This window comes from Trifolium pratense, linkage group LG2, assembly GCF_020283565.1.
Source record: "Trifolium pratense cultivar HEN17-A07 linkage group LG2, ARS_RC_1.1, whole genome shotgun sequence".
Taxonomy (NCBI): Eukaryota; Viridiplantae; Streptophyta; class Magnoliopsida; order Fabales; family Fabaceae; genus Trifolium; species Trifolium pratense.
In genome coordinates this window covers 47,011,583-47,037,837 of record NC_060060.1, presented here as the reverse complement: position 1 = coordinate 47,037,837, position 26,255 = coordinate 47,011,583, and the positions used below count along the sequence as shown (strand labels likewise).

The 26,255-nt window shown below is 30.4% G+C and overlaps 2 protein-coding genes and 1 non-coding gene across 3 annotated transcripts; all 3 read left to right on the top strand.

Annotated features, from left to right (window-relative positions):
• The first annotated feature begins 1,532 nt into the window (after nt 1-1,532).
• Nucleotides 1,533-4,834, top strand: LOC123905925 (F-box protein PP2-A13-like). Its single transcript, XM_045955731.1, has 3 exons — nt 1,533-2,093; nt 2,736-2,854; nt 4,262-4,834. The coding sequence occupies exons 1-3, from the start codon at nt 1,776-1,778 to the stop codon at nt 4,680-4,682; spliced, it is 858 nt and encodes a 285-aa protein (XP_045811687.1). The 5' UTR covers nt 1,533-1,775; the 3' UTR covers nt 4,683-4,834.
• A 1,045-nt stretch (nt 4,835-5,879) lies between these two features.
• On the top strand, nt 5,880-6,030 carry LOC123911929. The gene has a single exon (XR_006810796.1). It is a non-coding gene; the product is annotated as a U4 spliceosomal RNA (small nuclear RNA).
• A 335-nt stretch (nt 6,031-6,365) lies between these two features.
• Nucleotides 6,366-10,638, top strand: LOC123905924 (F-box protein At4g00755-like). Its single transcript, XM_045955730.1, has 6 exons — nt 6,366-6,499; nt 7,137-7,321; nt 8,004-8,417; nt 8,848-9,029; nt 9,119-9,231; nt 9,457-10,638. The coding sequence occupies exons 2-6, from the start codon at nt 7,171-7,173 to the stop codon at nt 9,719-9,721; spliced, it is 1,125 nt and encodes a 374-aa protein (XP_045811686.1). The 5' UTR covers nt 6,366-6,499; nt 7,137-7,170; the 3' UTR covers nt 9,722-10,638.
• The last annotated feature ends 15,617 nt before the right edge of the window (nt 10,639-26,255 follow it).

Below are 26,255 nucleotides of genomic sequence, written 5' to 3'. Positions count from 1 at the left end.
CGGTCCATTCGGGCTAGCCCATTTTGACCGCTATACTTGATTGGTTTTGGAATATCCATATCATGGTGAGTGTGCTTAAATAGTGTAGTGTATAGTTGAATGAATTAATGACCGGTTGAACAATTCAACTCTTCATGAAAGAGTATGATTTGATACCTCGTGACTAGTTGGTAGAACTACTGCAACCCTACATGAATGGATACGAGAGAATTTCCAAAATATACTTGAAATGTAGTAATGGTTAGTTTAAAACAAAATGTATTTTGGTTTAGTCTTGAAGTCTTTTGAGAACAACAGTGAATCATAGCATTTTTTCATATTAACATTGCATGATATTTTTCAAGGATTATTTCCCTTCATCAAATGATACGAGTGTCTCTATAAATAGAGATACCCATGAGACAGAAAAACAAGAATCATATTCATGAGTCACAATTTTGTCTAAAATATTTCTAAGTTATTTCATTTTTCTCCGGTGCACGAGAGTAATCGAAGGAACTTTATTCTGTAAACTATCATTGATCAATATTTTTTATATGAGTGTGCAATTCATATCATGGTTTTCAAAGTATCCTGAAGGGGATTCGCCAGTTAACCCTTTTGCATCCAATTTGCATAAACTGGTGGGACAAATCGAACCTGAAACTTAGTGTGATACACACGCTTTGGAATTTATGTGCATCATCATCATGTTCGTCTTCAACTTCTTCTTATTCGAGTATTTGCAGCAGACTCCTCAACAAAAGTTCTCACAATGGATAGGCCCCATTTAATTTCCACTTTCTTTATAAATATATGCCTTAGGACATATGGACAAATGACTTGATGAATTTTAAGATGACGGTAACTCTTCTCGTGAGAGTTGTCATTGTATGCCTATTCATCGAGGCTTGAGCAAGAAGGGGTAGAAGATCATATTTGATAATCAATCAAGAGACACACTCAAAAGCATAACACAACATTAAGAGTAGATAGATAACTCAACTGTTTATCTGAGTTGAATTTAATATGTGACTTTATTTGTGTATTGAGAGTGATTCCAAATTAGTTGCCTTGACCATCAAGCTTTTTAATATTAATATTATTTCTTGACGGTTAAAGAATAGATAGATAACTCAACTGTTTATCTGAGTTGAATTCTATGCAATTTTATAATTTCTCACTTTTTTTTACCAAAATTAATTAAGCACTATATATAATTTCAAGTCTTTTTCACTCTAACATTTGAAACTTAATTTGTTAAAAATGATTGAAATGAAATTGGTAGGGGAAGATTGTCAATCAATATGACAACTTGTGATATATATCCACAAGAACAATGTTTTCTAAAAAAGAAAGGAAGAAGAAATACATCATGTATACGTGGAGGGGAAGAAAGGGCCCATAATATCCACAAATGAGTAATTTAAATATATATATAAAAAAGATACAATCCAATAATTAATACCTCACAAATACCACATATTAAATTCCATGCATACTCATTTACACGTCCACTTCAATTATAAATTCTTTTTTCGGTTAGCAACTAAACAATATGGACCCAATTAGAAATTTCCTTTTATGCCTTTTTCCCACAAGATCCCTACCACACTAGTTTGTGTCTTTCTTTAAAGCAAAAAAATTGTGTTTATTTTGTGCAACAACTACCCTTTATAGAAGCACCTTCTCTCTCAATTTTTCATAGCTATACCACCAACCAACCCTTCTAATTTCCATCTCTTAATTCTTCAACTTCATTAATTGAAAAAATTCAATTTTTTTTTTTTATTGATATGGGGGCTGGTATTTCTACCAATGATGATCATGAGGGATATCTTTCTTATTCAAAGACTTGTCTTGATGATATTCCAGAAAGTTGCATCTCTTCCATGATGATGAGATTGGATCCTAAAGAGATTTGTAAATTGGCTAGAGTTAACAAAACTTTTCATAGAGCTTCTTCTGATGACTATGTTTGGGAATCTAAGTTGCCACAAAGTTACAAGTTTCTTGTAAAAAAAATTCTTGGTGAAGAAAAACTTTGTTCTATGACCAAGAAAGAGATCTATGCTAAACTATGTCAACCCAATTTCTTTGATGATGGTACAAAAGTAAGTAATTAACTCAAAATTCTTGATTATAGTAATAGATCTATTTGCAGCATTAATATATGTTTATTTTCAATTAACCAAATTGTGTTTCTCTTATTTTCTTTTCAATTTTGTCTTATTTTTAAATAAAAAAAAATTGAGGAAGAAAAAATTATCATCAATCACGGTGGTATTAATGTTCATTTTACAATTCTCTCATGTGGGATATGAATCATATTCTTTGTTTTTGCATAGTCAAACTCTTACGGAGATAGATCTTCTTCAACTCGTTTTATTCAGTCATTTGTCCTTTAACTAATCCAAGGGCTGATAGACAACCACGCGGAAAATAAAAATTTAAAAGAGAGGGAAAAAATAGATTAATATCTTAGATTTCTCGTTAAAAAAAGAAAAAGAAAAAAGATTAGTGTTGCATAGTCAGCATAAGAGATGGATATATAACTTTATTTCAATTTTTTCAATGGATAACTTTAATATTACAAAAAAATCAACTGTCAATTGTGATTGCAACATGTGATCGCATGCATCAAAAATCTTATTGTTGCGGATATAATTGTTGTTGCAAAAAATATTTTAAACCTTGCTTTTATATTAATTGCTTTGAAAAAGTTTTAATTTGTTTGTTTGTGGTGATTGTTGTAGGAAGCTTGGCTTGATAGATCTAGTGGACAAGTTTGTTTGTTCATTTCATCAAAATCTTTCAAGATAACTGGAATAGATGATAGAAGATATTGGAACTATATTTCTAATGAGGAATCAAGGTGAGACTCTAGTTGTAAATACTTTTATGATTTGTTGTTTTTTTAGTATCCCATATATATAATGTCGAGATTTCATACTTTTAGTCTCTCATGGAATATTTTGACTTATAATTTCTCATAAATGATGACATGATATGTTTAGTGAAGGTGATAAATTAAAATTCGCTAATGTTACAGGGCAAAAAGAAGGAATTTTAATCCAACATATTTAGTGAAAGAACAAAAGGATAAATTCTAGAGCTGTAAAAAGGGCCTTAAGGGGCCGGCCCTTTAAGGGGCGGACCCACTTATTCCTGATTATTAATTTTATTTAAATTTTAAATAATTTTTCTAGTGTCGTGAACTTATTCTCGTTTTCTTCAATCAGCACTGTCCACGATCGGCACCCTAAAAAAATTGTGTTTAAAATTTAAATAAAATTAATAATCAGGAATAAGTGGGTCCGCCCCTTAAAGGGCCGGCCCCTTAAGGCCCTTTTTACAGCTCTAATAAATTCTTCACAAAAAAAATATATATATTGTAGGAACGTAAAACAAAATTTGTTAATATCACAGGAGTAAAAATTATTAAACCCTATTAATTTTAATGAAGGGAAAAATAAAATAAAATAAAAATAAGAAAACTTATATTTCTTGATTCCTTGTTATTCTTTTTGTTTTTATCTCAAAAATAAACAAATGCTCTTATCTCAATTCAAATGTCGACAAGTGGCACTCTAGTTTTAATAAAATCCTATTGACAATTTGCTTTAACATATATTCTATTATACTTTTTTCCCTAGCTTAGTCAGCCATTCATATATTAAAGGTAAAAAAAACTAATAAAGAACAAAAGTGCAAGCAACTTGTACATATAAATTGTTACAATAGTTAAAAAGGTCTTCTTTTTAAATAAAAGTATTCAATTATTAATTGTTAAAATCCTTTTGCCAACTAGTTTATCCTAGTCAGCCATTCCTATCTACAAGATAATTAAAGAACAAAAGTGCAATCAAGTAGCACATTGAAAATGACCTATTTGTAAGAAATAGTGGTCTTGATTAATAATCATTACTTAATAATAGAGAATTATATTACTTCCACTATTTCAAAATGAGTGGCCTATTTAAAATGGAATTTGTTTCAAACTAATTGACCTTTATAATTTTTAATAAAATATTAATTATATTTTTTAGTATTGCTTACGATAATAATTGTAAATACGCTTATTAAAATTATTTTAATAAAAATATTATTTTCTCTCTTTTATTTATACACTTATTTTAATACGTATAAAATGGTCAAGTAAATCACTTATTTTGATATGAGGGGTAAATTATTTTGAAGATTAATTTTTTGCTGATATGTTCAATGTTTTAAAGATAAATAAAGTGTTTAATGACCATGGTAATTGTTTTTGAACATGCAGGTTTAAAAGTGTTGCATATCTTCAACAAATGTGGTGGGTTGAAGTATTAGGAGAGTTAGAATTTGAGTTTCCAAAAGGGAACTATAGCATATTTTTCAAGCTTCAATTGGGCAAGACCACAAAGAGATTGGGTAGAAGAGTGTGCAATATTGAACAAGTACATGGTTGGGACATCAAACCTGTTAGATTCCAACTTTCTACATCTGACGGTCAGAATTCACTCTCTCAGTGTTATATGAATGGGCCTGGAGAATGGGCTTATTACCATGTTGGAGACTTTGTCAGTGAGAAGGCTAATGGGCCCATAAACATCAAGTTTTCTTTGGCCCAAATAGATTGCACACACACCAAAGGTGGTCTTTGCATAGATGGGGCAGTAATTTGTCCAAAGGAGTTAGCATATAAGTTGAAACAATTTTAGCTAAAATTAAGCACTTTTGTAAGTATTCAATATTGTTTTTTCAAATTAAGCACTTTTGTAAGAGAAAAAGTAGGTCTTTGTGCAATTTTTTTGTTTATTACTATTTAAGATTTTTCGGATAAATTAAGACATAGGGGAAAAGGGTTTGTTAAGAAAAAATGTTGGATATTGGGACCAAACAACCTTGGATCTTGTGTGATGAGTGCCCCTACTTTTGTGTAGGTGTGAGTGTTATTGCTAACTTGTATTCCCTCTGTTCCAAAATTTAAGTAAAAATAGGTCAAATAAACTTGATGTATTTTGTTAAAGACTTGAACTAAATACATCCAATTTTATTGATAAATTTTTGTTTATATTTTTTGGGACGGACGGAGTATGTTAAGAAATTAGAATTAGAAATGTGAAAAATAGTGCTAGCTATTGAAGACTTGAAGTTATTAATGTTGTAGAGAGTGATTTCTTGTAATTTATTTTGTGTCTTTATTGGCATAAAATTTTATGATGACATCTGCTCATGTGTATATATATGGAATTGTTCACGTTTTAAATGTTAAAAATGGTTATTATATCATCATCTTTTTGTATCTTCCATGAATAAAAATCAATATATATTTTAGGGAAAAAGATCATTGACTGCACTTATACCAAATGAACAAAATAAGATGAGTATGTGTGTGCACAAAAACCGGTTTTCAAATTTTAAAAACCCAAACTAATTTCAAATAATTTGAACTAATACATTTAAGCTCAAAATAAAACTTGGGTACAAACGACACAAATTGGTTTAGCATTGTTACAAATTCTTCACCAACACGTTTCAGATTTTCTCCGATAAATTCTTAGAAAAGATTAAGATGATAAACTTGATTTTGAGATGTGAGAAAAGACGCAAACTTTAATTTGAGGTCATAAACTTGTGTAGAGGGAGGAGCAAAGAGGGAGATGAATAATAAATTGGTCTAAGTGGTCAGGGTTTAGGGTTTACATGAGATTCGATTGGGAGGGCATAATCTATCTTGTGTATCCCACGTATTCATAGTCGAAGAGTAGTCATAATTAACGGCGGTAAAAACTTCATACCTATATCATGGTGACTCCAAAAAACTAAAATAAAATTACTACATCAAGTCTTTTATGAGGTATTTTTGCTTAATAAAAAATAAGTTTTTGTTGAAGATCTAATATAAAACTTTTTTTATCTTTGCGCTTAGGACAATGACCCAGCTAATGAGGTACTAACTGAGGCGCGTCTATTGCTGGTTGAAAACTATTTCCAAATCCCCTCTTAAGTTTGGGGTCTCCTCAAGCCTTCGAGAATTTATGGAATGACTCCCTTTGGAGTAAAGTCCAATAAAATAAATAAAAAAAAATAAGACTTTTAATAATCTTCCCTCTGAGTCGACCATATTAAAGAACAAAAAATTTCTTCAGCATAATTGTTTAAAGAAAATGAGTCATAGTTGAGAGTTATTTAATTTTCTATTTCAACAAACTTTAATATTTTTTCAACCATATATATGAAAAATCATTTCTAATTTTTTAAGATGGGTTTTCCTCTTCCAACTGAATTTTCTCGGCATGTATGAGCCATAAATCAAACTCTTGACCACATGCTTAAGGAAACCAAGATCCTTAATCCTTACCATTTCTCTATCTAAGTGCTTACTTTTCTAAAATAAAAATAAAATGACATGTAGAAAAAACAAGGGATGAGTCATCATCTTCTGGCGCACTCTTTACTTTGTTAAATACACACACACCAATTTCAAATTTCAGTAAGCTGCTTCTTCTATTCATCTCTCTCTCTCTACTGAAAGGTAATAGTAATTCCTTTTCTACCTTCTAAACTGCACTTCTCTTTTGTTTCTCTCCTTTATTTTTGTGTAGTAGTTCTATTTTGTCAACAATGTCATTTCCGAATGGAATTCCCTTTTTTTTTTTAGGGTTTTCTTTTTGCATTTGGGAAAGTGATCATTTTTTAACGTTTCATAAATTTTTCCATAATCATGTTGTTAGTTGTAAAAGAAAAATTTAACTCGGTAGTGTGCAATTTTCCTTGCATTCCTCAACTTTGTTTTATGATAGCTGAATTCTTAGGTACTGTGCTGTTTTGTTGGGTACCGCCGTATTGGTGCTCTCTAGGCAAAATTCATTTAAAATTTGAAATTTTTTTTTTTGTTAAGTAGTCTGGTGGCTAGAAATTTCATCCATAAAGTAGATAATGGGGTGACCGGGGTTCGAACCTCGGCCACTTGCATATATAATACAATGTCCTGCCAACTGAGCTAAGCTGAGACGACAAATTTGAATATAGATTAATACAATATGAAAATATGACATGACATTAGATTTTGCCTAGTACCAGTACCCAACTAAACTCCAGGGTACCGGAGTGTTCACCTTTCTGATAATAGTATTATTGGTGGGTGGAGTTGAGCTTTAGCTATTTTGCAGTTATTGAAAAACAACTTTTGCTTGCTGTCAAACTATGATATTTGGGAAGATATCTGAAGTGAAAACCAAAATGGATTTCATTCAATGGCTTGGACCTGATATGTCAATTAAGGTTCTCAGCTATTTGGATCACCCTTGTGACCTTGTTCGTGTATCTTCTGTTTCTAGAAGTTGGAACCGATTTGGTAAGCCATTTGATTTCTATTACACCCTTTGCTTTGTCAGGATCATATAATGTGTATCTTTTTATTTGCTTAATCAAATGCTTATTCATTTGGGAAGTTTTTATGTAAGTTATACTAAGTGCATGTGTGGAATCACAATGAATTTGACAAAATAACGGTAACATTTTGGTTTTGTTCAAGTACCAAATTGTAAATTTTGCCAACATCACGCTGTGATTCTGCCAAACTGACTGCCAATCCTAATATGCACGAAATTTATCAGTATTATTTGGATAGGAGGGAGACAAATGGAAGCAAAATCCCTCCCAAGTCAATGTTTAGTTTTAACTTCCCTCCAAATTGGAGGGATTTGGAGGAGAGAGTATTTTTTTACTTAAGTACCCTTGTATTGAATGTGATCTTAAATATTACAATAATGAAAATGTAATTTTACACTTTCGTTCCATTATTAAATTCCCTCCCCTCCTCTCGTCGAACCAAACACAAAGATTTTAAAGTCCGTACTCTCCGTTGAACCAAACAGACTCTAAATTTAACTTCTCTAACAGTATATCGTACTGTAAATTTGGTTTCACCGATTTTTTTCTTCCGAGTTTGATTTAAAACAGATTGAGTAGCTTGATGCTCATTGGTTTAGTTTGTTTGTCAAATGGTAATATTCTTCTCTCTAAATATTTTGCAGTTATTGAAAATGGCCTCTGCAAGCAACTTTTCTTCGAAATGTTTCCTGAAATATCTGATGTTGTTGATAGTGTTGAGGTGGACAACATGATGATTGAACCTGTAACCAACATGCTTGACAACTGTGCAAATTGGGAGTGTCTTAAAAGAGAACATAAAGCTTATGCTGTCATGGCTTTTGAATTAAAACCTTATGTGAAAAACTGCATTTCAAAAGCCATTGCTGCATCCAGCACTAATAATTATCCAGAAGAAAGCATTGTGAATACATTGGAGCCCGGGGATAGAACTGAAAATAGGGCATCATACTGGTTAAGTGAAGGGCAGAGCTCACCTGGGGTTCCCGAATCTTTGGTTTATAAGCTATGTTCCAAAATATGTCTTATCACAAAGATTCGTGTCCAACCATTCCAAGGTTAGCTTGTAGATAAATTGATGAATTTTGTATATTATCGGCTTGTTTCGATTGCCTTATTTGTACTTATTTACTGACATATACATTTGTGAGACTGTTTGGAGAGTTTTTATAAACAACTTATGACATGTATATAAATTGCTTTCAACTTATTTCCATAAGCTCTCCATGATAGCTTATGACAAAATCTTACAGTTACAACATATATAAAAATAGTTTGACTTTATTTTTTCTTTTGTTAAATAGCTTTTAAATAAGTAGTTATATGATAACCGTTAATGCTACAAATGCTTACTTAATCTGTTTATCCAAACAAGACCTATGTTGAATTTTTTTTTTTTTAACGGCAAATAAATGTTGAATTGAAAATTAATATTAAGGATCCTAAACTTGTGCTTTAGCTGACAAAGAATCTATATTTAATTGTCAGCATATTTTCAAGATGGCTCCCCTATATATTCAGCTTACACTATCCGATTCAGAATTGGCCATCCGAGACACCATATAAAATTAGAGAGTGCTATAGCTCATGGTATTGCTACTAGTAACATGGTGGGGGATACAACTCAATTTGTATGGACATACACTTCCCCTTATTATCAAATGTTACAGGTTTGTTTTGTTTTCTGAGCATTATTCATTCATTTATTTTTTGTAATTATTGTTGTGGGTTGAATTGAACTTTCCTATCCATTGTACAGGAAAACCAGCTGCAAGAATTTACGCTACCCGAACCTGCTCTGGGCATTGGAGGTGTGTTACTAGTGGAGCTGCGTGGAAGAGTTCAACAGCAAGGACTCTATTACTACATTGGGTTTGTTTCTCTCATACTCTCACATGGTTTCAAATTGCAATCCGCATCCGCAATTGCGGATGCAATGTTGCTGTTGTGGTAGCCTCCGCATCGCACCGCAATTGTGGTGTGATCTTCAATTGCGTGTGCGACTGTAACCGCATCCACGACCGCAACAATGAATTCAATTAATGGCGTTTGGCCATTTTTTTATGTTCTTTTTTGACACTTCCCTGTATGGTGCAGCATCTCCCATGTTCAAGTAGTAGGACTACCAATTTTACAGGCATTTGATGTTAAAACTTACCAACCATCAGGAAAATACACCTTGAAATACTGTCCTCCTGATAATTGTATATATTCAGCATCATCGTCAAGAAGTGACTCCAACAATCACTCACGCCTGTGGTCATTAACCTCGAGCATAACGAAGTTGGATGTGATACTTTTCATGATGCACTGTTTGGTTCTGGTTTTGGGGATATTGTTGTTGATGACTAAAAAACTTTAAGGAATCAAGTGCCTCAATTCTCAATTGACATTTGGAAAAATGTATGTACTTGTGATCTGGTTTTTGTAGATAACAAGCCACCTCAACCTTGTGCCAAACATCTCTATAGTCTTGACTTGTCGACAAGTTCTCTGTTATCATCGAGATGAGATTGTTGAAACAATGTCTGATAGCTTGAACTGATAACTTGTTTTGTGCTAATGGTAAGTTTTTGAGACTTCTATTGATGGTAGCATTGATGGTTACAATTATCAGTTGAAACTTGACACCATACATGTAATTCTAGAGCAAAATACATCACAACTTCATCTCTTCAAAATTTGATGGTGGGTAGTATTAGATTTCTATTAAATTTTATGGTTAACAAAATATATTCAAAATTTGATGGTGGGTAGTATTAGATTTCTATTAAATTTTTTACCAAAAAAAAAAAGATTTCTATTAAATTTTATGGTTAACAAAATATATTAAATGCTTTGCATTAGTGTTCACTATTGAGTGTGTTTTTTAGAAACTGAAGAGGCATGCATATATTGAGCCTGAAAATTTACATTGTTTGAAAGAAATAAGAGACAACTTAGGAGAGAAAAGAAATTGATATATCATTTTGTTAGGCAAGTCAAGTTGTTCATGTATTGACAGCTTTTGGTTTGTCTTAAGATGGTTTGGCTGAGACTTATTCTATTTTCTTTTTTTTTTTGGTAGAATAGACTTATTCTATTTTCTTTTTCCTCAAAACAAGAAAACACTTTTTTTTTCCAATAGTCCGGTGGTTAGACTCGAGACAATTTCTATTTTGTTTGTGTTTGGTTGTGTGATAATAAAAACTAATTTTAAGTTGATTTTGGAAAAAGAAAAAAGAAAAGAAAGAGTTGATATGTAAAATAATTTGGTTTGAATATATTCGTAAAAAAAAAGATGAATAATAAATTTGAAGGTAAATGGTCTAACAACTCCCAAAAAGTTTATACACGAACACTTATATAGGACTCCCTCTTTTTCTTTTTAAGTGTTCGTGTATATCTTGTTTGTGTATATCTTCTCTTTCCCTCTCAATAGAACCACCGTGGAATCTCTCATCCTCTATTCAAAACATTTCTTCGCTGCAATTTTAGCCCTTTACATCGCTGCTTTTGTGTTTTGTTTTTGGATTCTGGATGTTGTTCTTTGTTGTTGGTGTTTGACTTTGGTGTTCCATTGTGACTGCTTTTGCGCCGCAGTCGGATAGTGGTTCTCTTTTGAGCAGGTTTGGGTTTGATATTCAATTGATTTTGGCTTGTGGTGCCCAGCAGTCTCTACCATGTCGGGTGCTTTGGTTGTGGCTGGTTCCATGTGGTTTAGTGTTCGAGTAGGATTGATTGTTATTGTGGTGATGCAATTTGAGTTGGGTGGGCAGGTTGAGGGTTTTGGTGTAAGGGTCCGCTATGGGTATCGGTGGATTTTGGAGTTGTTTTAGCTTATTTTCTTTCTTGTAATGTGTTCGTTTGTGTTTGTTTTACGCAATGTGCTCGTCTTGCGCTCATTTGCGATATTAATAAAATTTAGCCGTTAAAAAAAAAAAAAAAACTCCCAAAAAGTTGTTTTCTTATAATAAAAGGTCATATTTGTTATGAACAATTTCTAAGCATGAACAATAATATGGAAGAATAGAGATGAAAGAGAGAAGAGAGAATAGACTCTTGTATTGTTCTATTCAAGGTGCATGTCACATTGTATCATATGCTCTATTTATAGGATAATATATGGGTCAATGAATATGGGTCAAGACTAATGGACATTTACTAATATATTCATAACGATATTTTCTCTTCGGGCCCCCCGTGTTTCTTTTATACCCCCTGAATTTCCAATTTTGCCCTTGTAAAAACTTCGGTTTATAGAAACCGAAGTTTTTTTTTGCCTTGAAAACAAATTTCGGTTTATAAAAACCGAATTTTACTCTGAATTTGTACTAAAAAAAATTCGGTTTCTGCGAACCGAAGTTTTTATCAAGGGCAAAATTGGAATATTTGGGGGTATAAAAGAAACACGGGGGCCCGAAGAGAAAACATCATTCATAACACTCCCCCTTAGATGTCCATTGAGGATATGCCTCATTAAAACCTTACTAGAGAAAAACCTATTGAGAAAAAATCCTAGTGAAGGAAAAAGAGTACATAGTATTTTGTGTGTGAACTGCCTCATTAAAAACCTTACCAGGAAAACCTAGTGGGATAAAACCATGGTGAAGGGAAAAAGAGTGCAAAACATATTTATAACTCCCCCTGATAAATACAAATATATCTAAGAAGAAAAATGTCAAATAATCTTCAATATTAGTTGCTCCAAAGCTTTGACAATTGGTGATGACATGTTGACAATCTTATATCTTTGTTATTATATTCTTCAAATTAGCAGTGTTTGTAATATGATCTTCATGTTGAATTGTAGCAAAAACCCTTTATAAGAAAAATCACAACCCCTTGTATCTGTTGAATAGCGTACTTCAAACAAATCACATTCTTGATCTATTTCATATAGTGCTAAACTTTCCGCATCATTTTATTTCATGAGATTGTTATTATAGTTTGGTTCACATATCTCCATGGGTGATTGTACTTCCTCATGTAATGACCAAACAACTTGTTTGTGATCGGTACCCTTATAAGGATTAGACAAATAACCTGCATATCTAAACCAAAAATATATACTTGATGATATATTGACAACAAATAATAGGTTAGCAATGTATTTGTCCCCATTAGAACCAAAATGCAACAAGAATATTATACAACATGCATATAGATGTTGCTCGAGTATATAAGAAGACTTATTCATGTTTATTAAGTCACCTCTCCAATATATATGTGTCTTACGAAAATTAAATCCTTCTGGGATTTTCATATAATCATCATTATCCAGTGAGCCAGTCAAATACGTTAAAACACATATTTCACATAAATTGAGTATTTCATATGCTACTCAACTTAATTAATTACAAAGAAGTTTTGGAATTCACTTTAGGTGAATATGCTTATTGAAAATCAATGATAGACATTTATCAATATACTTGAATAACAATTCAAACTCTAAATATTTTATTTTCATTATTTTTCTCTTGAAAATTTATTCATATCGAATTATTTCCATCTGCAGATGGAATGGACTATTGGTCCAAAAATGTTCTGCTTTGCAAAGCTAGTTTAATTTTGTATCAATTACGTCTATCTATTTAGTCAATCATTTCATTGTCTATAATCCTTAATAGACTTTGATTTATGATCCTCGTTATTTCTTATCATATATAGCGCTATATTATATAAATAAACACCGTCAACGTTGATTTTCTTTCGGTTTCATCGGATTCCATTCATGACATAATTTGTCGAGATCTCTTTATTTTCATAAATTTCAGGTACCTGATAAGTTCTTCTGGAACTAGAAAATTAATTATGTCAAATAATCTTTTTCATATCCTCACTTGGGTCATCTTTCTTTTTAGCTCCTTTTCTTATTTGAGGATTTTTATCTTTGGAACCGACCGACCTACCACGCTACAGAGTGGTTAAAATTCATCTACAATATATAAAAAGAAGATACATATGAAATCACTAATTTGCTCCTATTTCATTTTTTGACACATAATCATTTTCAAGGATTTTTACGGGAGTTTTTCAGTTTTTCTCCCACCATATTCTTGTATTAAATTAATTAAATTTATTGAGTTGAACTACAAATTGAAAATTAACTTAATTAAATATTGGATTGAAGTCCATAAATCAAGTTGAGTGAATCTAAAATAACGAAACATAAACAATAAATGATAAAATTACACTAAAGAAATGGTTGAACTCAAATAAAATATCATAAATAAATGGAAACAACACCATGTATCTCTATATTGTAAAAAAAAAAAACCATACATTTGTTGTCTTATTTGGTATAATGCACTTATGACGTTGAAATAAAGAATTTCATTGAATCTCTCCTTTTATTTGTACATGAATTTTACTCTCTTATTATAAAAAAGAAAAAATAAATAAACACTTCCCCTTTCTTCTTTTAACTTAACTCATGTTGATTATATGTTGGTTCCAAAAATATAACAAATTAATTCATATGGCTTAGTGGTAAATCTAATAAGAATTGTAAGTAAAAGGTTAAGGGTTCGATTTCTACTAAGAAATTTTTTAGCATTTTTCTACTAACGTTTTTTTAATAAAGACACAAAATAACCCTGAATTGATTATGTGTCAAAAAATGAAAAAGGGGTAAATTAGGAATTTCATAGGTACTTTCTTTTCTTATATAGTAGATTTTGTGTCATATTTGAAAGTTAATAACTAATTTCAATATTTAATGTTTTTTTTTGAGGTGATTACTTCCATTTTAATATTTTAATATTTTGTGTCATCAATACATTGGTCAGATATTTTAATAACTAAATTTCAATATTTTAATATTTTTTTGAGGTGGTTTCCTGATTTTTAATAATTTATGTTGGACCTAAATTTATACTCAGATATTAATGGGAGAACCTATTGTTTTTCTGATTTCTACGATATTTTTTTTTCATATATTAATAAAGTTGTTCATTCTTCATAATTTCTACATGGCATTATTTATACTCATATATTAATACAAGGATCTAATTTTTTGTGGGATTTATGCGAGACCTATGTTTTTACTCTTATTAATGAAGTTGTCAGTTTTTTACTATTTTTTGTGAGACCTATATTTATACTCATATATTAATACGAAAATCTACTATTTTTTGTGATTCTCAAAGAACTTGTGCTTTTACTAATATATTATGTTGTCTATTTTTTTTAATAATTTTACGGGCTATATTCATATTAATACGGGAACCTCTTTTTTTTGTTATATCTACGGGCCTTATATTTTTGCTCCTATATTAATAATTTTTTTTTTATAATTATACGAGTTATACTCATATATTTATACGGAGACATAATATTTTGTGTGAATTGTGCGTGACCTATATTTATCCTCTTATTAATAAGGTTTCCTGATCTTTACTAATTTATGTAGAACCTAACTTTATACTCATATTTAATACGGTGACCTAACTTTATACTCATATTTAATACTTATATTTTCACTAACATATTAATAAGATCGCCCATTTTTTAATAATTTTTACGGGACTATATTCATACTCATATATATATATATATATTACAAAGGACCTAAGAAAATAAGATACATGTGAAAATCTCATGTTACCCCTACTTAATAATTTGACACATCATCACTTTCATGGGTATTTTGTGTCATATTTGAAAGTTAGTAAATAATTTCAATATTTTAAAATTTTTCTTGAGGTGGTTAATTCCTTTTTAATATTTTACTCCTTCTGTATTTTTATAAGTGTTCAGTTAGAATGATAACACTAAATTAAGAAAGTGGATTTTTGCACATTATCTTCCTATTATACCCTCATCTTAATTCACCAATAAATTCCTATTTTTTGCACTTTTCCAAATAAATTTTAGTTTTAAATTTTTTACTATTTTTTTTAGAGCTATATTTATAATCATATATTAATATGAGAACCTAATCTTTTGTGTGATTTCTGGGAACCTATGTGTTTTTTTTTTGGGTACATGGGAACCTATGTGTTTTACTCATATTAATAAGCTTGCCCATCTTTTATAACATTTGCAGGACCTATATTTATTTATTTTTTTTGAAACAAAAACTTTATTATAAAAGAGAAACAAAAACCTCAGACAGGTCTTATATCGTTTTGGATAAAGAGGGCTATTTGAGGGGGTACATTAGATAAACTTTCATGGGTATTTTGTGTATATATTATAGGGTTATATTTATACTCATATATTAATATGGAAACTTTTTTGTTGGTGTGGTTTTACGGGACTTATTCTTTTAATTATATATTAATTAAGTTGTTTGTAACAAAAATAAAATAAAAATTAAGTTGACTATTTTTATTTTTTTTTACAAATTTACAGGTTATACTCATATTTAATACGGTGACCTAATTATTTTGATGATTGTTGTGAGACCTATATTTTCACATACCATTGCCTATTTTTTAATAATTTTTACGTGACTATATTTATACTCATATATTAATACATTGACATAAGTTTTTTGGTGATTTTTACAAGACCTATGTTTTTACTAATATATTAATAAGGTAGCCTATTTTTTTTTCATAATTTTTACATTATCTATATTTATATTACTATATTAATATGGAGACCTAAAGTTTTTTGGTGGTAATTTTACCATTGTTCTTTTTCTATTTTTTTTACCAAATATTATATCCCTTCTATTTTTCTTTTATATTTTAATCTACTTTCCAATAAATTTCATCTTACCAAATGAGGAGCGGCAACGCCGCGACTCCCGTGCGGACGCACGGGTGTCATGCTAGTTTGCAATATAAGATTGTCCAACACGAACATCCATTTTGATTGGAGCATTAGCAGCTGATAGTTGATTTCATAAATTTTGCAAATGATATATCTTTTGAACATCTGGTTCAATCTATTTTATATGAGGATCAAGATGAGATAATAATAACTATTTATTTCAAGTGATTCATTTAAACTTCTGGTTCATATTTTTCAGCTGCTTATTCCCTCCCCCTAATATTGGGAAAACTAATTCATCATCACTTGAATATTTTCCTTCTGGGCTATAAACAAGTCCCTAATTATTGGCTCAATATAATTTATAAGGGATGAAGAGTCATATCAAATAAACTTTCCCAATATTCTTTAATAATTCATCGTATTGCATTATATTGGAGCAATTGGAACATACCAACACATCCAAAAATGCTTATATGAAAAATATTAGAGTATAAAACTAAACTTAATTGCAAGTTAAGGGGAAGACTTTCGTATTATAACTTATTGGCTTGAGCGAATCAATATCTCAACATATATATTTAAATGTTCCCAAAATATAAAATAGAACTTAGAAGTATTGATCTCATAAGTATCGATCATGTAATTAACTTTAGACGTCTAAACAATGGATCTTCAAGTCCATTATTATTTTTGTTTGTATGAACATATTCTACAAGATGTTCGGTATAAATTTCAATTAACATATGATACTTATCAAATACTTTCTAGAATAATATATATATATATATATATATATATATATATATATATATATATAGGGGGCTGCTAATTTAGATCCAGTTGGGTCTAAATTAGCAAGGTGCACCTTTTGAGTTGGACAAAAATACCCTTTCTTTTTATAAAAAAAAAAAAAAAAACATATTGGCGCTGATCCAGTGTCGCGCGCCTACCGCAGGACCACCGTTACAGACCGTTGATTTCCATCAGACGGCCAAGAGATGATCTTATCATGGCTGTCGGATCAATCAGACAGTCTAGATCATCCAGCTCCATGATAAGCCAGCGCGTGCACCACACTAGAACTGCGCCTGGAGAGAGAAAATTTTATTTTAAAAAAAGCAGGACACGTGTCAACTGCTGGGTGGTTGGCGTGTTTTTTTTTCATTTAATACTTTAAACTCAATTATTTCGTTGTAAATTAATTTTTTATTTTTTTATTTTTATACCAAAATTCATAATTTTTTTTTGTCTACAAATAGAGACTTGGTTCGTTTGATTTGGACACAAAAAAAAAACTCAATTTTTCACTACCTTTAATTATCTTTATATAATACTGTGAAACCATTTAGCTGGTAGAATGGTTTCACAGTATAACTCTCTGAAACCATTTTACTGGTAGAATGGTTTCAGTGAGTAATTTCTTAATTGTTTGCTTCTGAAACCATTCTGAAACCATTTAGCTGGTACAATGGTTTCAGAGCGTTGTACTTTGAAACCATTTCACTGATAGAATGGTTTCAGGGGAGTTGATTCTTAATTGTTTGCTTCTGAAACCATTTTACTGCTAGAATGGTTTCACAGTATAACTCTCTGAAACCATTCTTCCAGCTAAATGGTTTCATAGTAATATATAAACATAATTTTTCACTTCCTTAATCTCGTTATTTATATGTTCTATTGCATTTTAAATTATGTGTATCGTACTAAGTACGTTACTTGTGTGTTGTAATTTAACACGCACCACTCAATCAACTCACTGAAACCATTATACCAGCAAAATGGTTTCAGAATATAACTCTCTGAAACCATTCTACCGGCTAAATGGTTTCATAAGCAAATAACTAAGAATCAACTCAATGAAACCATTCTACCAGTAAAATGGTTTCAAAGTACAACTCTCTGAAACCATAGTACCAGCTAAATGGTTTCAGAAGCAAACAATAGTTTTTAATTACCGTTTTATCTCATTTAATTAACGAAAAATAGTTTCAGGTCTCCAAAAATTTCATAAAATATACCAAAAGTTCCAGAATATTATCTAATATTTTATTATAAACAAATAAAAAAACAATTGGTTTCAGAGTACAAATCTATGAAATTATTATTATTATTTGTTAAATGGTTTTAAATAATCAGCGGAATTTGTGAAAATAATTTCATGACTTGAACTAGGGAGAGTGAGGTACACAAGAGGGTTCTAAATAATTCATAGTACTTTACATAAAATTTTGGAAATTTTTTATGGAATTATAATATTTTTAATTACCTTTTTAATCATTTAATTAACTAAAAATAGTTTCAGGTCTCCAAAAATTTCATACAATATACCAAAATTTCCAGAGTATTATCTACTATTTTATTATGAAAAAATAAAAAAACATGGAGCCTCCCTGAGGCCGCACGCACCCCCACGCGCCTCCGGTGAGAGTGGGCGTGGGCGACGCGCACTGTTCATCGTCCCCCCCACCCGTTTTATGCAGAAACGGGTCGCGCGACCCGGTTTTTGACCCGGTTCGATCTCCCTCAATACTCAACGAAACTCGACGTTCCTTATATGGATTTTGATCGTTTTTCAATTTTACAAAGGTTTCCGGTATTAGTTTTTGAAATCGGCGTTCGATTCGCACGTAAAATGAGGTCGAAATTTGGAAGAAATTTAAAAAATGTAATAGTTGTTGTTGTTGCATGGGGGGCGCGCTATTTTGGGGGGCGCGCTATTTTATGATGCAAATTACATACATGCCCCAGTTGCTCTATTGTTTCAAAAAAAAAAATGGGTATTTTTGTCCAACTCAAAAGGTGCACCTTGCTAACTTAGACCTAACTAGGGTCTAAGTTAGAAAACCCCATATATATATATATATATATATATATATATATATATATATATATATATATATAAAATGAGCTCTCAAAAATAATCTCATGAGCTCTCAAAAATAATCTCACAAACTTTTGGTTGTGAGTTGATAACTAACATACATGTGACCATTTAGTTGATGCATCAATTAAAATTATAGAAATTTAATTGGTCCACATGATCGGTGTATTGATTTATAAATATCACCTTATATATAAAATAAGAGACGCTCGTTTACTAAATTTATCAATTTTCTTATGGAACTAGTAATACACAAAAAGTGTTAGATTGGATGAACTTCTGGCCATTCAATACATATCCATAAAAAAAATTTTCGCATCATAATAGACCAGAAATGACCCAACTGATCTTGCCAATGACAAAAATAATATGATTTATTTGTAAACTTCTGGTTTACTTGGACATGTGCTTAAGTTGCACTAATATCATAAGTACACCACAAACTAGAGACAAAAGTTGATAATATGTCTCGTAATATAGAGATAAAATATCTCCGTCGTTTCTTGTTTCAATATGATATTCATTTATGTGAATATCCTTCGGTAACAAATTTCTTTAAGACTTAAAATATAAAATACATTAGCAAAGTGCAACTTCGTTTCTCGATATAACAATGCATTGACTATTCTGGAGCCTTCAATAATTTTCGTACTACCAAATATAAAATTTAATTTTTCATGAATAATAGTAGAATCAATGAATATTTTCAAGCTAAACAAATATGTTTTTACAAAAAAATCTTTTCGGTGGAACACAATAAAAAAATAGTAATAATTTCTTTGTATGAGAATTAAAAGAGTAAAAATAAAGTATAACAAAATAATGTTTATGTGGATTTCAGTAGAATTAGAAATTAAAATATAGTAACAATTAAAAGATTTTAAAATTCAAATCAATCAATTGATTTAAATATGTAACCGAATAATTAAAGTCAGTTTATGTTTGCAAAGAATAATTTGTTTTTTTTTTTAAGAGCAAAGAATAATCATATATTATGAGAGGAAAAAAAACGTATGAACCATGCATTCAATCATGAGTTTAATATATCAATAATATCTATCCAACAATGGATATACAAAATATTCTTGAACTTTTTTTTTTTTCAAAGTTGCTACTTCAAGAGCATATTCAAGAGGCATAAATAATTTTTCTATTGATTTCCTTTAATTTTGGTCTATCTTATACCAAGATCAAATATATCATATAGATTGTAATCATGTTGTAAACTTTTATAAGTTCTTCAGGAACTTAACAATATATCTCTATCAACAATGGCTATGGAAAATTACAATTTTCCAATCCTTCTAGAATACTTGATATTAAATTTTTGCTTATTCAAGAACTATATCTTTAGGGATATTATATTAAAATATTAGTTCTTCAAGAATTATACCACCAATATTCATAAACATTGATTATGAAAAATTGTTCTTGAGCGATACTACAAGAAATGCTTTAATATTGAATTTTAAGTTCTTCAAGAACTATACAAATAATTTTTTCATTAACAATGGTTTGGGAAATCCATATTCTTTGAGTAATCCATCGGAGATCATTATTATTAAAGCATTAGTTCTTCAAGAACTATATCACAAGTGATCTTCATAATGATTAAGAATAATTTATTCCTTGTGCATTCAATTGGATTTTCCCTTTTTCTTCTTTAGTACTTCGGGAACTAATTTGCCCACTTTTTACTCTATTTTTTTCATTTTTTTTTCTTCACTTCTAGTGAGAAGCTGAAATTTTAAAATTAACACAGCCATGACTATTACCACGACCATGGCCACAATTTTGTCCATGGTAATCGTGTGTTGCTACATTCACTTCCGGGAATGGAGTAACATCAGTGGGTCAGACTTTATTCACTTCTGGGAATGATTTTTCATTCAATTATCATTGATATATACTATCATCAAATAATAAAATTAAGCAAATACTTAGATAAGCATAATAAACACAGTCAAATAAAAAAATTAATTCCAATTATTTTTATTAATACTAATGTAATGTAACGTACTAAAAATTTATAATACAAATTAAATAGTAACTTAATAATAATTATAATGTAACCTATGTTATGAATAAGATTAATTAGTAACTTATTTGAAAAAAATTGGCATATGATTATATGTTATGTGCTCGCTTGTTAAAAATAAATATGATCTGCACCAAATTAAATTTTTACTTAACAACAACATGATATGCATAGATCATGAGCAATATACAAAGAAGTATTTTATAAGAAAAATTGGCGCATGATATATGTATGTTTAGTTTTGATTATTATTATTATTACGGTAAATAAATAAATCCAATAAAAATTACAACTTGCTATGACTCTAAAAAAATTTGATAAAGTTATCCTTTAAGGATGTATGTATATTGAATTCTTCTGGAATTCATAAGAAATAATTTAATATTTTCTTTTAAGTTCTTCGGGAACTATATATATAATATCGTTATAATGTAAAAATAATTCTTTATGCAATCCTTCAGGGATGCATATATAACATTGAATTCTTCATGAGTTTTTCAAGAACTCTATAATAGATCTTATCAGATATTTTCTACATCCTTCAGGGATGTGTCACAATTGAATTCATCAAGATTTTATGGAGAATAAAATTTGAATTTTTAAGTTCTTCAAGAACATATATAATAGATCTAATTGCACGATCCTTCAAAGATGCATCCGTAATGAATTTTTCAGGAATTCGTGGGGAATACAAATTGATTTTTAAATTGTTCAAGAACTGTATAACAGATCAAATCAGTTATTTATCCAATCCTTCAGGGATTGATGTTCATTTTACTTATATCTATGAATCTTCAGGATTCATATTTTAAAAGATATTGTACGGTACTTTTAGAAGCTTATGCTTATGAATCTTCAAGATTCATATTTTAAAAGATATTTTACGGTACTTTTAGAAGCGTATGCTTATGAATCTTCAGGATTCATATTTTAAAATTTCATCATACTATGAATCTTCAGGATTCATATTTCAAAAATTTCACCACGATACTTCTGGATCGTAAGTTTGTGAATCAATATAAAAAAAACGAGAAGAACAAAATGATCTGAAAAAATAGAATAAAAAAAGATTCATACATAAAATAAAATTGTCAATTCCCATTGTTGTTATACCTTTTTTGAAAGAGGAGAGACTATCGTGCTGATAACGTGTTATGAACAATTTCTAAGCATGAACAATAATATGGAAGAATAGAGATGAAAGAGAGAAGAGAGAATAGACTCTTGTATTGTTCTATTCAAGGTGCATGTCACATTGTATCATATGCTCTATTTATAGGATAATATACGGGTCAATGAATATGGGCCAAGACTAATGGACATCTACTAATATATTCATAACAATATTTTGATAAACATTATAGCTAAACAATTTTCGTATAAATATTTACTCTCTTCGGTTTTTTTAAGTGTTGTTTTAAAAGAATTTTTTCTTCTACTTAACTGTCATTTTAATAATTTAAAGTTACAATTAGTCAATTATACCCTTATTCTCTCAATAACTCATGCTTCATATTTTCCATAAAATTAATTCTTTCTTTCTCTACAACTACATTAATTTTTTTTTTGAAAAAACTCCAACAATTCATTATCTTGGTTGGAATTTTATACTAAAACAACACTTAAAAAGAAAAAGAGGAGTACTATATAAGTGTTCGTGTATAAACTATTTTTATAACAAAAGATAGTCTATAATTTGTAGTTTACCTGACAAAAAAATGTCAAAATTATTAAGTCGGACGTGAGGTTCGAACCCCAACTCGCTCGCTCATATGCATAAGTTTACAATAATTTTGTCAATTTGTTATGTTAAAAAAGAAAAAACAATCTCAAATTATATTCATAAGTTATTTTTCAAAGTTTAATAAGATAAATTGAAAACATCTTTAACTCAATAATTCAAAGAGTGCCGATAATTCAAAGGTGAAGTTGAAAATATCTTCATAAGTTTTCTTAAATAGTTCCATAAAGGAAACCATCAAATAAAGTCCCCAATTTTGTAAGGTACTTTTAAATATGTCTCCAACTTTATAAATAAATATTTTAAAAAGTCTCCGATTTGTTAAATTTTATTCATATTAGTCCTTAGAAAAAATATTAAGGACTAAATCGAGAATAAGTGGATAAATTTATGGACCAAATTGATATTAAGTTATAAGATATAGAGACTTAATTTGTATTAAAATAGTTAAGCATAATAATTCTTTTTTTTTCTACAAACGAAATGACAAAACCATTGAAAACTCACACACACACAAAGTGGAGGACCGGGATTTCAAACTACCGGTTATGACGTGTGACACTAACAATTTCGGTATTTCTACCCGGTTAATAGAGTCAGAAACCTTTTAAGATTTTTATAAAATAAGAGACATATTTGCAAACTAAATTTTTTGTGAAGATACAATTTGTTTTTATTGAAAATTTATGAATTTAAATAAAATTTTATTTACAATCCTTTGACGTTTTCTCTCCCGACCACAGGGTTTCTTTTATACCCCTAAAATTCTACAACCCAAAATTTTTAAACATGGAAAAAAAATTCCGGTTTATATAAACCGAAATAACATCAGTGTTAAGAAAAGAAGAAAGATTTATGTGAAAATTCGTGTAGAGCTACCTGTGGTAAATTTAGCATATCTCTCTGAATATAAGTCGTATGCTAATGATTTTTAATCTAGTGTAAAGAAGATAAAAGTTACTACAGGATTGACACTGGAATTGTTAAATTTCATTAAGTATAGTATGAGAAAATCTACCTACAAGTTTGAGAAAAGTTTCTGTTCTGTTTCTGTACCAGTACCCATTATTTGGTTAAACTGAACCAATTGGATAGTTAACCCTCAAAATAAAAATTATATTTGTAATCTTGACATCCTAAGCTTTCCAACGAGTGGTCGTTTACTAAAATCGGACATCGTTTAGTATTTCAAATAAATTGTGGAAGTTGAGGGTCTGATGCTGAATTTATGTAGGAAATCTGGAAAAAAAATTGGAACACAAAATTTCGGTTCGTACAAACCGAAGTACCCCCAAGGGCAAAAATGGAAATTCAGGTGGTAGAAAAGAAAGGCGGGGGGTCGGGAGAGAAATTGGCATAAAAAAACCATTTTTTCTTGTCCCAAATTATAAGCAAAAGCAATTTACTTTTATCATTTTCAAGGTTTACTTTTACTTATTCTCATGAAATTTAATGCAAATTGCATTTATCTTTTTTTTTTTTTTTTTTTATAAATTAAGAGAATAGCGGGTATCAAAGGAATTTTAGAAATACCAATTAAGGCACACCTAAGATCCTCATCGTCTGCCATAGTCTCATATGTAATAATAAAAAAGAAAAAAAATACATAAAAACTAGGGGGACATAAACCTTACACAGCAAAGTGCAGTTCGACCCAAACGGGTGTACAAATATATAAATCAGCACAAATTGAATCAGCCTAACTTCTAATTAATCGTAATAGACAAAATAGAAGCTTTAAAAGATTGAGGCGAATGAACCCACGTCAACACGAAATAGATCCACGTGCCACTACTCCCTGCTGTAGCAGCAAGCGATGAAGCTTTTTCAAGCGAAACTGTCCGAAATCAATGAATGATATACGAATATTAAAGTATCAACCTCTGACAAAACTAGTCTTGTTGAAAATCCACAACCCAGAACAAATTGAAAGCCAGATCGAGGGATGTTCAATCAATCGAACTGAGCAACATGAGCGCGAACCCATTAGCACAACGAACGACTATTACCGCCAACACGGAGTACGCACCTAGCCCTATCGAACATAAGCAGACTGAATCAGATCTTGATGAGTCCGGGTAGCAACCTAAAACCAATTGAAAGCCAGATCGAGGGAGGCACTATCAACGGAACTAAGTACCACGAGCGCGAACACATTAGCATGACAAACGACTACTACCGTCAACACGAAGTATCTACGCACTTATCCTGTCGAACATAGGAGACCGAATCAGATCCTGGTGAGTCCGGATCGTGGGAAACTTTCAACAATACATAACACAGAGATCAACAATCCATTTTGGATCTAAATGCAAGGCAATTGAAGCCAATAGTCATGGCATTTCATTTCCCTGCTTTGGTGGCGGCCACAAACCAGAAGATTGAATATATGCTTTTGCACCGTTATGCAAGCACGACTTTCGCCGCTTTTTGTTGTTTCCACTTTGTTCCTCCGTCGTCGGAATTGACATTGACTGACGGCATACGGTGAAGCTACCCTAGTTGGGGTCGATCGGCAGAACAACCGTTGAACCACCGACATTAGATGGTGGCATCACGACTCTAAATTAGTCGATTGCACCACCGCGAGTCCAGGCTACATCACAACTTTCTTTCCTTTCCTTTACCGGTATTATTGTTATGTTTTTTTTTATGTTGTGTGTTGCATTTAATTTACTCTCTCTTCTTTTTCTTATAATCAATAACCAATATATATATATATATATATATATATATATATATATATATATATATATATATATATATATATATATTTTTACATTTTCCAATAAAACTTATGTAAAAAAAAACACAAAAAATCATATTTCAAACTATCATATTTAATGGAAGCAAGTTCAATTTGTGGCCGACTTGACTCAATGACAGCAACCTTTTTATTCCATAGTGAAAGACGAAGAATGTGCACTATTACATGCTATGAAAGAGGCTATCCAACGTGGATTTGAGCAAGTTCAATTTAAAACTGACTCAAAGTTGTTGGTTGATGCTATCCGTTCGAGAACACGAGGAAATTCGAAATTTAGTTTAATTGTTAACGACATTATTCTTCTTATAACATTTTCTTACGTAAACTTTGAGGTTATGTTTGTCATCTTCTTATGTCATGTTTGAGGTTAACTTTGTTAGGGCGGCCAATGTTTGGGCTAATTTCCATAAATTTGAGATTATTACCTCATGTATTAAACATTTATTGGTTAATGATATGAATTAAGATCGTTTGGTTAAAAAAGTTATCATATTTAATATTAGAATTTGAGAGGCATATACTCAACCACAAAAGCTAGCTTGAGAGTTGATGTTTGCACTACACTTATAAAGACTATCTATGCCATATCTCTAGCCAATGTGATACTTCTAACACACTCCTCACATCCAGAACTGAACAAGAGGTCTCCGCAAAAAACAACAAATGGATCTAGGATAAGCTCCGGTACCTTATTAGAATTTGAGAGACTTATACTCACCACAAAAGCTATCTTGAGAGTTGAGGTTTGCACTACACTTATAAA

Excerpts from the sequence above, each read along its gene's own strand:
- LOC123905925 (XM_045955731.1), top strand. The coding sequence starts at position 1,776 with ATGGGGGCTGGTATTTCTACCAATGATGATCATGAGGGATATCTTTCT. Across the intron at positions 2,094-2,735 it reads TCTTTGATGATGGTACAAAA|GAAGCTTGGCTTGATAGATC; the intron begins GTAAGTAATTAA and ends TGATTGTTGTAG. Across the intron at positions 2,855-4,261 it reads ATTTCTAATGAGGAATCAAG|GTTTAAAAGTGTTGCATATC; the intron begins GTGAGACTCTAG and ends TTGAACATGCAG.
- LOC123905924 (XM_045955730.1), top strand. The coding sequence starts at position 7,171 with ATGATATTTGGGAAGATATCTGAAGTGAAAACCAAAATGGATTTCATT. Across the intron at positions 8,418-8,847 it reads TCGTGTCCAACCATTCCAAG|CATATTTTCAAGATGGCTCC; the intron begins GTTAGCTTGTAG and ends TTTAATTGTCAG. Across the intron at positions 9,232-9,456 it reads GGACTCTATTACTACATTGG|CATCTCCCATGTTCAAGTAG; the intron begins GTTTGTTTCTCT and ends TGTATGGTGCAG.